At 38.6% G+C, this 14,241-nt stretch overlaps 1 protein-coding gene across 2 annotated transcripts in view; it reads right to left on the bottom strand.

Annotated features, from left to right (window-relative positions):
• Window positions 1-2,102: 2,102 nt before the first annotated feature.
• ARHGAP29 (Rho GTPase activating protein 29) overlaps window positions 2,103-14,241 on the bottom strand; it is a 55,570-nt gene continuing 43,431 nt past the window's right edge. For both annotated transcript variants that reach the window (XM_028087642.1, XM_028087643.1), the window contains exons 15-22: window positions 13,358-13,456; window positions 12,207-12,346; window positions 11,757-11,945; window positions 11,350-11,487; window positions 7,112-7,344; window positions 5,650-5,980; window positions 5,399-5,507; window positions 2,103-2,992 (exon numbers count right to left, since the gene is read on the bottom strand). In XM_028087642.1, coding sequence (XP_027943443.1) covers window positions 2,103-2,992; window positions 5,399-5,507; window positions 5,650-5,980; window positions 7,112-7,344; window positions 11,350-11,487; window positions 11,757-11,945; window positions 12,207-12,346; window positions 13,358-13,456 — 2,129 coding nt within the window. The remainder of the gene's footprint in view (window positions 2,993-5,398; window positions 5,508-5,649; window positions 5,981-7,111; window positions 7,345-11,349; window positions 11,488-11,756; window positions 11,946-12,206; window positions 12,347-13,357; window positions 13,457-14,241) is intronic.

The raw sequence follows: 14,241 nt of genomic DNA, 5'->3' as shown, positions 1-14,241 counted from the left end.
TTATAGGATGGATTCTTTGACTCGGTTGTCTCAATACATTAAAAGAAAACTGAAGGAGTTTAAAAGTACATTTTCAAAGTTTCAGTATGGGATGATGAGAAAGTTCTAGAGATGGGACAGTGGTCATGGTCGCAGAACAATGCGAATGTACTTAATGCTACTGTACACTTAAAAATGGCTAAAATGGTAAATTTTATGTTATACATATTTTGCCACAATAAAGAAAATTTTACAGGTGCATTTTCTATTGTTAAATATTACCTGATATTACTTAGTAATAACACAGTCATTAAGAGTACTAACCATCAAGAATCTGACGGCCCTGTGTTTGAGACTTGACTCCAACTGTTACACCTGTGGAACCAAAGCACAACATAACTAAGCCTTGGTTTCCTTATCTGTAACACAGGAATAGTAAAATACTTACCTATGTATTATAGGCTGCTGTGAACTTGAAATCATTTCTGTAGGAATTTTGCAGAGTTCATGGCACAAAGAGAGGACTTAATATATGTTGGCTCTTATTTTCTTTTTAGGTTTTCGTAGCAATACAATTCTTTTATATTTTGTACAGTAAGGACTAAAAACAAGACTCTAGCACAAAGGAGTTACTCATTTCTCCCTAGTCCATAATGTCATATAGAGCTACATAACAACTTCCCACAACATGCATTCTATGTTACAGTCAAGGGATGTATGAGCCCAAGTGTTGACCACGAAGCCAATGGTTACTAAATCTCAAAGTCTCACACCCTAAGAGGCAACAACTTCAGAGAAGCCACGAGAACTTGAAATAATTTAACAGGTTAATATATATATACTTAATATATATATATATTTAATATATATATATAAAATATGTATTTTTTATCAAGGATAACATGTTCCTATAAAAGCTTATGCTACAAATAGAATTCACACATAGAAAAAGAGGCTATTTTAATTTTTTGTCCCTTTTATATCTTATTTTAGGCAAAATGATGAAACCCAGAAAATCACAGAACTGCAATAGTTCTAAAAACTGGGAATTTTATAAATGAAATATATCCATCCAGTCATCTATACCTTTTCTCAAATTCCAAACAATGAGGCTTATCAAACTATATTCTTAGAATCAACTTAAATAAATCTCTGCATGATTTGGATGAAACATACATTGTCAATGGTTAAAAATTCAGGTAGAAAAAGTATATAAAATTACTTAAAAGTGAAAACATTTCATACCAAAAGAGTGGTTAAAAAAAAACACACACACAAAACAACCCAGACAACATGAAGAGAAATGCACTGAATTTTAAAACATTTTTGGACCATTATATAAAATACCAAAACTTTCAGAACTGTTGAACAACAAAAGTTTATGTAGAATAAAGCCAAGAGGTGAAAAAATATTCAATGTGTTAAAACCATCTAAAGCCAAATAAGACATAACTGAACTATGCAATTTAGAAACAAGTTTAAGTGCACTTTCTTTGTACAATTCAACTGACTACCACATGGAAAATCTGGCCATTAATCAAAATGAAATTAAATAGAGATTTGCAAGCCTTTTGGCCATTGTGTAAATATTAAAAGGTGAATTGCCAATTGAAAAATAAAAGGTTACATACATACCATATAAGTGGTCAAAGACGCACTATAAAATCATGTGAACAAAACAATCATACCAGACAAAGATCTTTCAGGCACTTGCATTTGGAAATAATCCTTTTATAAATAAGCACTGCAGCTTCACTTCAAAAAATAAAGCGGATTTTCCCCAATTGCACCTATTAGCTGAGAACTATATCATATATTAGGGATGCATTTAAATGGACCATTTTATGGGAAAAATCAACTAAACTTTAAAAAACCCATAAGTCCACCTATTTATTCACAACTTTAAAAATAGAGAGAATTCCAGTGAGGCACAGATGGGGCCCTATCAAAACAGGCTACCATTCAATATGACCAACACAGTATAACATGACACAAGGACAAAAAGCAAAACCCATGATGTGGCAATACTACACAGAAGGGGCCCTGTCAGAAGCTTCTTTCACAAAACAAACACAATACCACAAAACGAAACAACAACAAAGAAAAGCTGAATTCTGACAACCCTACACAAACTGCGGGATTTCATCTTCAAGGTCTTCAAACTGTTGCATTCGTTTTAGCCTTGGTCTCTGACACGCAGGAGGCACTTCGGGCAAGTCCCGCTCCTCAGAGTTTGCTCTCGGCTTGCTGGCGGGCTGCGTGGAGGCAGCGGGCGCCTGGTCCGAGGCGGGAGCTGTTTTTAGCACGGGGCCCTGAGGGGCGGGGGCTGTGCCTGGAGGCAGTGCTGGGGAGGGTGCGGTGGGCTTCTCCTCATCCCCTCGCACACCGCCAGCGGGAGCACGGGGTTTGTAAAACGTCGTCCAGTGCTGGGGCTGCAGCGTTCTGGGTGCTCTGACTGCAGTGGGAGGGCAGGAGTCGGACGACCGTCTCTCCGACACCTGTCTCGCAGACCTGACTGGTTCTGTGTACGGCTTACTGGGCTGGGGGGCACTGCCTGGCTGGTCCCCGCCCATCCTGATGCTCGCAGTTCCCCCTCTTTCCTGGAGTGCGTTGGGCACAGTCAAGGCAGTCTTTGTACTGAGGCCATTTTGTTCATACTGTTTCTCCCGAGTTTTTTGTAGAGTTTGCTGGTTAAAGCCATCCAATTTGGAACAGACAATAGTAGGAGTATCTTTCCTATTACCTCCTTCAAAGGTAGGATTCTTGCAAAACTTGTCTGAATTTACATTTCCCATATTTCTGACATTTCTCTCATCAGGAGGGCTTGCAAGAAGTAGTAGTCTATCTACAGGCAGACTTGCAGGTCTAACCTTGGTCCTTGGAGCATGCCTTTCAACACTGTTTGTTTCCCTATCTGATTTCAGAACAAGTAGCTTGGAAGTTTTAAACACATCTTCCATCTTTTGTGATGCTGATTCAAGTTCTTGGTCTACAAGCAAACCCACTTTGTTGTCTAAAAAAGGAAAAGATTTATTTAAAAATCAAACCTCATGACATATGGTTAACAAGAGTCTTATATATTTTTCCAAGTTATCCTCAGTTATCTATGCAGAGAAGTTAAATACTCATAAAGTATTAAAGGTGTACTTGAAACAAAAATGTTAGAATTTTATATTTATTTGAATCAATATAATAAACAGCTACAAAATCCACTGCAGGTTAGTAAAAAAAAAAATTGCTGAAGTAACTTTTTTTTTAATGTGCTTCCTGTAAACAAGTATTTGTGAGGTGAAAGGAGTATCACAATTTCAGTAGGTATTGGTAAATTAACCCAGAAAAGCTACACCAATTTACGCACCAACCAAACGCAGGTGTGTCCTGAATTCGAAGGTTCTTGCCAACCCAATCTATTTTCAGTTACATTCAACCCACAGTGAGAATATATCCCATTAAATGCCTCAGATGCCTTCTTATCTGATCAACTCATAAATGCGCTACAATTCATCCCGTCCAGGTCAGCTTGAAGAGTTCAGTTTTAAGTCAAAAACACCATTCTCCCCATTGACTGTTTTCTCCCAGGCTTACTTTCTTCTCTTTCCTATCCAGTCTGGACCCACGGTCCATGCTTTCTCAAACGAGAACCCTCAGCTCCTTCCAACCTGGTCCCTTTTTGCAGCATCTCCACTAAAAAATGCCGACTCCTGGAGAACTCCAGCCTTCTGCTCATGCTGTCCTTTCCTGCTGGAAAGTATCAGACAAATCTGTGCCTCGACACCATTCTGGCTTTGAACTTCAGCTGCCCTGAGCACACTGCGCAATCCTTTTCCCCGCGGCCAGGTCCTTCTCCCACATCTCTGGGGCAGAGGTTTGCCGACGGGAGGCCATCAGAATCACCCGTCAGTCTTCATGTCATCTGACCTTCTTCCTTACCTGACACTGCTGACCTCTCTCCCCGGGGCTTCCAGGGCACTGCGCTCTTGGTCTGCCTTCCCAGGTCCTTCCCCGCATCTATGGACCACCCTGTAGGAACTGACTGCTGAACCGACCACAGCCACCAACCAAAGTACATTTTTTTTCTTTGACATTTTTAAAAAAGATTTTATTTATTTATTATTTGAGAGAGATTGAGATTAAGAGAATGAGGGGCAGGGGTGAGGCAGACTCCCTGTGGAGCAGGGAGCCCAATGCGGGACTTGATCTCAGGACCCTGGGATCATGACCTGAGTCGAAGTACATTCTTAAAGTTCTGCGGGACAAAGTTAGAGCGTAATGGGTAAGAGTGCAGACTCTGAGGCCCAGCTGCTGGGTTGAGCTCAGTTCTACCACTTCTGCACTGGGCAAGGCAATGTCACCGGCCCTAAGTGTCCGCATCTGTCAGAAAAGATCATGACTGTGTATCTATGATGATGTGTGGCCTAAATGACCTAATCCTGAAAAGTGCTCACGATGATCTGGTCTATAAAAGGCTCTCAAAAAATGACATTTATTGTAATTACTCTTCCTAATTGGGAGCCCTCGATCATGAGATAGTAAAATAAGCACAAATACCAGTTCAAATACTGACTGAACAATTTACAGCAGCATGACCGCTGACATTATTTAACTTCTCTCAGAGTATTCAGCTATGAGTCGAATGGGGTTGATACTACAGACTTTACAGCACAGAACTGTTATAAAGATCAAATCGGATAAATGGAATCAAACAATAAGCAGAGTGCTTAGCCCGGAGCAGGCAGATGCTTCATTGACTGTTAGCTCCCTTACTTTTTAGACCCTGTCAGGATATGATCACTGACATAGGACTACACACCGAATTTAACATATATCTCTACATTTTTAAAAACTGGAATTTAGTTCTAATGACATATAGCATTATGGTAACAAATGGAAGCCTTTTCACCAGCATGACAGCTACTAATCACTGCAACTAAAATGATCATACAGTGAATAAAATATATATTTGTGCTTCATGTGTGCAAGGTGACAGGTAAAAGCATTTGAAAAAAAATGCTAGGAGTTTTAGGAGTCTAAATTTTTTAAATTTTAGGAGTCTAGTTGACTTGTTATGAGCAGTTAGGTCAATACAATGATTCATAGTAACAGAGTTCATGCTGCTCAACACATTTCTGCCTTGACTTTTAATTGATGGCAAAAATGAAAAAGAATTTTTTTCGGAAAGAGAGAACAAAAATACTTATGAACTCCAAGAGGTCTTTGTATAAGAAAGATCATTGTAAAGGATCACATTCATTTAAATGTAAGGTATAGTAAACAGCAACTTTTTAATGACCAGTAAAGATGCATTTACTAATGAAGCTTCTTTCTCTGATTTCTCTCAACTTCACTCACTGCAGCTATTAGACAAGGTTTGTCGGCACAGTTTGAAGTCAGCAAACATGTATTTTACATGGCCACTCACCAATGAGACACATATCACATTTTTCTAATGCATTTTGCTTTCGTTCTGATTCCTCAAATGATGTAGCTGGCTCAAAAATTTTGGTTTCACTATCCACAGTATGCATATCCTGTTGATAGAGGAGAATTTTTTAATTTGAAGAAGTAAAACACACCTCAATACAACTCAAAGTTTATTTTTAACTTTAATCTTATTTATAACTAATAAACATTACAAAGTTCTACCACAATTCCATAAAGGTCAAAACTCACTTCCTTTGAAGAGAAAAACAGTGACTTCGTAGAATGTTCTGGGTCTCTTTCTTCTGGTGATAATAGAGGCTTTGGAAGGCAGCCTTGATCCCCATGAGGGGCAACACCACCTGTACTGCACATGACTACCTCTTGTGGCTGCAGGGATCCATCGAAGATCCTCTGTGAGTAAGTGATGAGGAACTCTACCAGCCGTGCTTGGTTTGAGTATTCGGCAAGAGAGGAGATGGTGACAGGAGCAGTTGTGGGCCTTGGCCTAATGAGACTTGGTCCAAATATCACCCCCAAGTTTTTGGAGTTCATTTTGTTTTCTTCCGCATGATTTACGACTCTGTGAAGTAGAATACACAAAGTTGTATTAGATTTGCCTATTAGATTTCCTTGCTGGTGGTTTACTATGGGTCAGGATGGGTGGAGGAAAAAATGGGCTGAAGAAGTCCAGAAAAAGGATATATTTATTTGATTAGATACTGACCACACACTGAATTGGGTTTCACAGTATTAGGATAAAATTTTATCCTAATTGGGTTTCACAATTTTCACAGTATTAGGATAAAATTTTAGCAAGTAGAGGAACTACTAAAGTTTTACCAGCAGAAAAGCAAAAACAAAAACGAAGAGCCGCTCCTATCTTAGTATATAGCGCATCCTCCCGAGTCCTTATGCTGGAAACTTAAACATTAACGTCGATTGCTTTCTCATTGCCACAGCTGGTCTTCAAGCCAAGCTGATTCTGTCTCCTAAAGAGTTTTCTGCTCGACTGCCACTCCCAATGTTCTGGCCCTACTTCAAGCTCTCCACACCTTGCATTTCTATGACTACCCAAGAAGCTCTAAATTGCAGTAAACGATCCCCCCTCCAACCCATTCTCCATACTGCTGCCAGAAAGATCTAGCAAACAAATCTAAACATGCTAAATTCCTGGCTCAAAATTCTTTAGTGGGTACAGAAGGAAGGCAGTCAGCTCATCTGGCAGGTATGTATGACTTTCTTCATCAGGCCTCTGCCTAGCTCACTTCAAGCTACTGCTTGCTATGGCCCAGCCTAACCAAATTACCTATGCTTCCCCAAAGCAAAATTATCTCGTGTCCCTGTGTCTGTTACCCTCTACCTGGAATGCTCTTTTGCACATTCTTTGTCACCAAACCACCACCCGGTTCTTCAAGTCTGGCTCAGGGCTACCTTCTCTGATTCACGACCCCTGTGTATCCCCTCCTCGTCCTCTGCACGTTGAACAGGAATGGTACTGCGCTGCACTTGCCTGCAGGTCTGCCCTCAAGCTGACCTGCACAACAGATGACAGAAATCTTACATCTGCATCCTTATTTCCCCAGCTAGAGCACAGCACATAGGAGGCATCTGAGCTGCAAGATGGTAAATTTACGTGTGTTTTGCCACAATTAAAAAAAAATGATCAATTATCCACCCACTACTGAATGCTTGCCTTATACAAAACTCTTACCGCTTAAGATGAACTATGAGGTAATGAAGACTGTTAAAATTTGACACTGGCAGTTGTCTTAGAAGGTCTTTGCTTTTTAGAAGAATTCTGTTTATTTCTATACATGTACTCGGCCATTTTTTGTCCTCGGGGTTATCCTTTTTTGATTCATGTTCTTCATTTACATGTTGGATCTCTTTTGCAAGGTCTATAAATTCCTTGTACAGTCGGAATAAAATGAATGGTTCTGGGAGCTAAAGAAATATAAAATCACATTAGGAATATCAGTCTGTCCATTTTTTCCAATTTACTGAATATCTACTGATGGATTTAGCATGTCCCTTCTAAGGAACTTAAGGTCAATCCACATTTAGAAATATACATATGTTTGTTATTGATGTTATCTATAAAGTGAGTCTGACATCATCACCAAAAATTGTATCTATATTAAAAATGAATTAATTGATAATCAGTAAAACTTTCTAAAACCAAAAGCTGCATGAGGGATTCTAAAACTCTGCTATATATCCTATACTAACTACATTCACGACTGCCCCAAAGTTAGCATGACCTTCAACTGTTTTATTAAAACAAGCCCAGTCATATTAATTAGAAAAAGCTCATATTCTGAATTTTATTGGTATAGGGTAGACAGAGAACACAAAATGCTATTGGTTCCTTTTGTTTTACTTTGGCCAGACTGAAGATTAGCATAAGACAACATGGCTTATAAGAAGACTCTGTCAACGTTTTATTCATCTAATTTTTAAGTACAACTTGAATTGCCATAAATAGGTTAAAGAAAAAGTTCCTCTCTCAAACTATCAAGGGGCATGCCGACTTGATCTCTCTACTGGCATAAGTGATTTCAATATTTCCACTGCTCAGTGATGGAAAGAGCCTATCTCTGGCTAGCTGGTGTCCTACACTATCTATGATCTATGGCGAGGTAGGCACCCACTTCTCCAGTTTCCCCTGCTGGTCCCAGAGAGGGGAAGCCTTGAGATTAATTTCTACCTCTATTATTCTGAGATCTGAAGGAGCTCACTTAACCTCTTGAGGCTTCAGACTTCCCATATATGAGTAAAATGAAGGCTACTCTCTAATACTATAAGAACTGAGCATGGCTCCCCACAGTATTCTTGAGATGGAATAGTATTGGACCCCATTTATTTCCTCTCCCTGACTGGCTAGAAGAGACAGAATGATTCATTGTGAGATTAACAGTCATTCAGAGGTACTCTGTCTCCATTTCTCAGCTGAGAATTCTGCAAAAGGTGAAAATCCTGTAAAGAAATCAAGTTTCCTGGGCTAACATGGCAGATCCAACATTTGTACCTAGTTTCTTTCCCTCTGGCAACCCCAACTGAAACACAGTTAAGCCCACAAGACTAGGAGAATGGGAAAGGAGATAAAAACTACATTTCACCATTGAAGAGCAGATAAATAAGTAATGGGTTAGCAGTCCTGAGAAAGCTAAAATTCCAAAATGAGAACCAATGCAATTTATAAGCGACCCAGAGACTGTCAGCACTAGTACTCTGATCCTGGCGGAGGGTGGGCTATTTAAGAAGCATTAGATCTCCAGATCCTTGTCTCCACTCCATGCTTCTGAACAACCTCTTTCCCAGGAGTGTGGGGATTTCTTCTCTGGGCAGTATAAAAGAGAGGACCTCTAGGTGGGCAACTATCTAAGAATAGGAATTTAGTGACTGTCTGCATGCTATGGCAGAGATCCTGGAGCCTTCTTACCCAATGTGGCTCAGAGAGTTCTGGCACCACACCTAGAGGCAGGGAAAGACCATTCTCTGGGGTATCAGCCAAGCCAAAGAGCAGAGACCTAGAGATATAGACAACAGGTGTTTCCCAAAGAGCCCTCCAAGATCACAGTAAAACTCAAAATTTTTAAAGCCTGCATGTATTCAAAACCTTCCAAAGAGATTTCAATTCCCAATTCTTTCATTTTAAGTGATAACCATGAAAGACTGAAATAAAAATAAGCAGAAACAAAACCGTTTGAAGGTCTAGAACTGTGTTGACAATATGGTAGTCACTAGCCACATATGGCCACTGAGCACTGGAAATGTGGCTATTCCAAATTGACATATGCTCTAAATGAAAAATACACACCAGATTTCAAAGACTCAGTAACCCCTCCTTTCAAACAAAACAAAAACATTTCAGCAAAAATTTAACAGTATTGATTAGATGTTCAGATGATACTTCAGTATGTTAAATACTAAAATTAACTTCACCTGTTTCTTTTTATGTGGCTCCTAGAAAATTTAATATTATATATAGGGCTCAAATTACAGTCCTATTGAAAAGCACTAGAGACTAAACAGAGAAAAGAATCCTTTTTGGAAACAAGTTATGACTATCTCGGACAGATACTACAATCCTGAAAAAGGATGTTGGAAAAGGAACAGAGAGCCAAGTTCTTAGAAATTAAAATATGATCTCAGAAATGAAACAGATTACAGTAGGTATGGAAGATAAAACTGAGGAAATCTCAGGACGCCTGGGTGGTTCAGTTGGGTAAGCATCCAACTATTGGTTTCGGCTCAGGTCTTGATCTGGGGGTTGTGGGTTTGCGCCCCACGCTGGGTCCCATGCTGGGCGTGGAGCCTACTTAAAAAAACAAAACAAAACAAAACACCTGAGGAAACCTCTTATAAAGTGTTAAAAGAAAACAAAAACAAAAAAAGAAATGAATAATAGAGAAAAGATGAAGGAACCAGTATAAGGTCCAGTATGCACATTTCCAGAAAGAAAATACAGAGAAAATAGGAGGAAATGAACAACAAAATAAAAGTCCCAAGAACAAAAGGCCAAGGAGGACAGAGTACGTGGCATACCTGAAAGGACAGATGAGAACATATCCACATCACGGCGTACACTGTGAAATTTTAAAACACTGGGGAGAAAAAAAGAAGATTCTACAAGCTTTCAGAGAGCAAACCATAGGCCTCATACAAAGAATCAGAAATGAGAAAGATTTCACACTTCAAAGAGAACAATAAAAAATGCCTTCAAAATTCGGAAGAACAATAATTTACGGTCTAGAACACAATAACCTTCCATACTATCCATATCCACTCTTCCATCCCGTTCAAGAAAGTAGAATAAAGACATTTACAAATAAATAAACTTACACTTATTCCACCTTGTTCAAGAACAGCATGACCAAAACAGTAGCATAAACCACAAACAGGAACACATGACACAGAAGACAGGTGCTCCCTCAGAAGACAGAAGGGGGCGGAAAAGGGAGAGATCCTAGGATGACAGCTAGTCACAATATTAAAAAGGATCCAGATGCAGAACAGAACTCCAGAGATGGGCATGTAAAGAACCATCACTGCTCTGCTCTCTGTGACTGTCTCTTCATTTCTACCCAAGGACAGAATGCAGCTGGGCTTGACCCAGCTCTTTTCTGTACTTGGCTCATCGTGGCAATGCAGTGATCGTTCCTGCAACCCCTTTATGAGCTGCTGCCTGAAGCCACTAAGGCCAATTACTGCTTCACCCCACAGGAGTGTTTTGTTTTTTTCTTTTTTGGATCTACTCCTATAAGCCCCAGATACAACAGTGAGCACAGAAAGGGAAAATACAAGGCAGCCCAGCCCTGATCATGTTCCTCCAGTACCCAGCTTACACAAAAGCCCTGCGTGATGCCCCAAATCTGTGGAACTGCATGTTCCCAGGATGCCTTCATGATCTTGCCCACTGACCCCACTGATTTTGCCCAATGGCTACTTGAGAATATCAATGAAGGTAAAGCTGGACCATGACTCCGACAGTGTTGAACTTACTGAATCCTTCATTAACAGTGTGAATAATACACAGCTAGATTTAGGCTTTCCTCTCAGTTACCTAAAACTTAATGATACACTGTTTAGGAACATACAACAGGTATTAAAACTATTAAGAAAAGAGAAGGAGGTATTAACATGGTTAGAACAGACCACTGGGGTGGAGTTGAGGGCTACTTACTAGAGAAGGGCACATAGGAGCCTTCAATAAGCTAATGTTCTACTTCCTAAAGCTAGGTGATTGGAAATGAGTGTTTTAAATATTATTGGCCTTTAAACTGTCCATGTATTTTATATACTCTTTGATCTGTAACAATAATGAGAGACACATTAATATGGTCTACGTCAATGAAAATATATGTGTAGCAAATGTCATCAGCAAAATATGAATCATATTTTTGTTCTTTTCTATTTAACAGTATGTTTTAAGGGTAAAAACTTTACCTGTCGAAGGTATAATTTCAAGACGTCACAGATGTCATGTGAACTAAATTCTGAAATGTCTACCAAGTGCATTCCGTTTTCCAAGGCCTGACACAGTTTTTCAGTTTTTATTTTGTTTCCACACACACGATAAATTCCCTTGAGAAGAAAATGGAAAAATTTGGCAAAATTTTCCTTTAGAACATGGCTAAATGCAGACATCTACATATATCTGATGTGTCTACTTCAATATTTATTAGAAATTTAGGAAAACCTAGGGCCAAATGAGGCAACATTTTCTAAAAAAGTCCGAATAAATCGTTACTTATTAAAAATTGAGAGCACTGTTTTCCTTTAAAGTCTCACCATTAGAACACATCACACAGGCATTTATATTTTTAAACTAAATTTTAAGAGTTACAACGTACCTGTAGACACAAGGCTCTATTTTCAATCTCTGAGGCACATATCTTGAGTATAAAAGGGATGCCATCTGGTTCCTTTTTTGCAACTTGTGTGAATTCTGCTCCAAATAAGTGTATTTTCCCTGGAAGTTTCTGATGACCACAGATGATGACTAAATTTTCCAAACACTTACGGTGACAAACAAGGAGACACTACAAGAAAATGACAGTTAAAAAATGGTTCACTCACCTTAAAACTATGGACAACTGAGCAAACTATAGGTAAAGTGGTAACACAACAAAAATAATTTTAAAAGGTATTACTTGTGGTGTCTGAAGCTAAATGAAATATAAAACTACACTGTGGTTCAATTTATTAAAAATATACTTGCAAGAGAGCCTAATCAATAAAATTAGTAAAGAGTATAAAGCAAAAAGCATGAAGGAGCTAATGTAATTCCTCAAAGATCTTACCTCTTCACATTCGACACCTTGGAATACTACAATGCCTTCACAATCCCTACATTTTGTGGGGGACCTCAATTTTCGAAACTTGTGAGTGAGAGCTGCCTTTGACATCAATGTTTTCTTAAATGTTCCAAGGGAATTGGGTCCTTGCAACAGAAATAAATTAATGTAAGAATTGTAATATGACAAAAATTATAACACATGATGCTAAATTTTGAAAAATCTTTAGACTTTGTAATCATTCATATGTTACATCAAGCTATTATTTTGAGTCTGTAACATCAAAATAAGCATCCAATTTATAGATCTCTTACAAAGTACACATTTATCAAACATTTGAGCTCTAAGTAAAAATCACCAAAAAACCACTAAGATACTTCTAAAATAGCATGGCATAATATTTTCAACATCAATGAATCTACACTGTTATTAATATACTCTTTATAGCACCTGGAAGTCTGTTACAGAGGTGGCATTACAGTCTTAGAAAATGCCCCTACAAAAGCTTCAAAGAAAACTAGCTGTATGAGACCACTAGTGTCACTATTATTTGCATTAAAGATAAAGCTACTCTTATTCTGAGTTCATTATAAAATTAAAGGTAGCTAGTTCTATATCAATATCCTACCAAAGGTCAGATGTTCCATATCATTCTAGTAAATGACGCCCGAACAGGTATAAGAAGTTCTCAAATGTACAAAACTAATTTATACGAGTCTAATTCAAGTCATTAAGGTAACTGATTTCTCTTTTATATCTGTCAACATCCATAACCTTCCTTGTCCTCAAGAACAAATTTATTTACTTTTCCTGCCTAACTTCTTGCACTACTTCTTTTAAAGAGATTTTCTCAGTTTCTCATGCATTGCAACCCTTTTAACAGTTAAGTCACTGTATTAGGTCTATAAAAGATCAAAATAACTAGCCTATTTTTGTACCATGCTAATACATTTTAGATCTAGTAGTTCCGCTTATAACATTTCACTAGTGCATTATCAACCCCTACTTGTACATAATTTTTTGGGATATATTTAAGTCAATATAATGTCTTTTGTTTAATACACAGCAAAGTAATTCTTTATACTATTTTCCTAATATCATGCAGTGTTTCTGACTCAAAGGGTTTAGTGGGAACTTGATTCAGGTGAAAGCAATACCAGCTTCTGAAGGGGAAGGTGGTTCTCTTTCATCCAGATCATCTGCCGAAGACATGGTTCCACTGGATGGAGTTCGTGGAAGTTTTCGATGAAAGTCTCCTAAAAGAAAATTGTGAATACAATCACCTGACCATTCACTCTAGAATTTAAGAAATGGGTGATGACAATATTTTTTGAATAACACAAGTCATACTATTTTGTGGGCTACAACACAAAAAGCTGCTTCCATTCTCAGACTTTAGATATAGGGAACTCTGGTATTTATTACTAGGAACAAAAAGAGAATTCAACCAAACCTGACTTTTCCAAATACATTCTGCCAACTTCTGATAGAGATTATATGCTCTACAAGGACAGGGAGTATTTTCTATTCATGTCTTACACCTACTATCTAACAAAGTGACTGGCACAATGGTAAACTGTCATTAAATGCCTGTTGAATTACAAAGAAATGTATACAAAAATAATATACAAAAATCTAATGAATACAGCCATGCTTCAGTAACATCACATTCAGGTTACGAGGAGGATGGGAGAGCAGGAAGCAGGAATAAAGACCCCCGGCGGGGCGCTGAGAGCACAGGACACATGCCATGTCAGCAAAGGACGCTGCATGGGTCTCAAGAGCGGCCAGACTAGGGCATGAGCTTTCTTTGCTCCCTGCAGATCGTACAAACAGGGCTCTATCTCTCCAAGTGGAAGATCTCACTTATCTCAAGGCCTTCATGAGTTTAAGGCTGAGAGTTAGAAAAGGTCTTACAGATGATTTCAACCAACATCTTTCCCCAAAAAAGATTCCTCTTCAAAATATGCCGAAGAGGCAGGCGGTCATCTAGTTTTTGCTTTGAATGTGTTCTCAGTGACTGAGAAATCTGAGGTCCCAC

Source organism: Eumetopias jubatus, unplaced genomic scaffold, assembly GCF_037043125.1.
Source record: "Eumetopias jubatus isolate StellerSeaLion01/CBP00866 unplaced genomic scaffold, mEumJub1_p1.0 scaffold_4, whole genome shotgun sequence".
NCBI classification, from domain to species: Eukaryota; Metazoa; Chordata; class Mammalia; order Carnivora; family Otariidae; genus Eumetopias; species Eumetopias jubatus.
The sequence above is the reverse complement of the archived record's forward strand: the minus strand, read 5'-3'. Positions and strand labels throughout refer to the sequence as shown.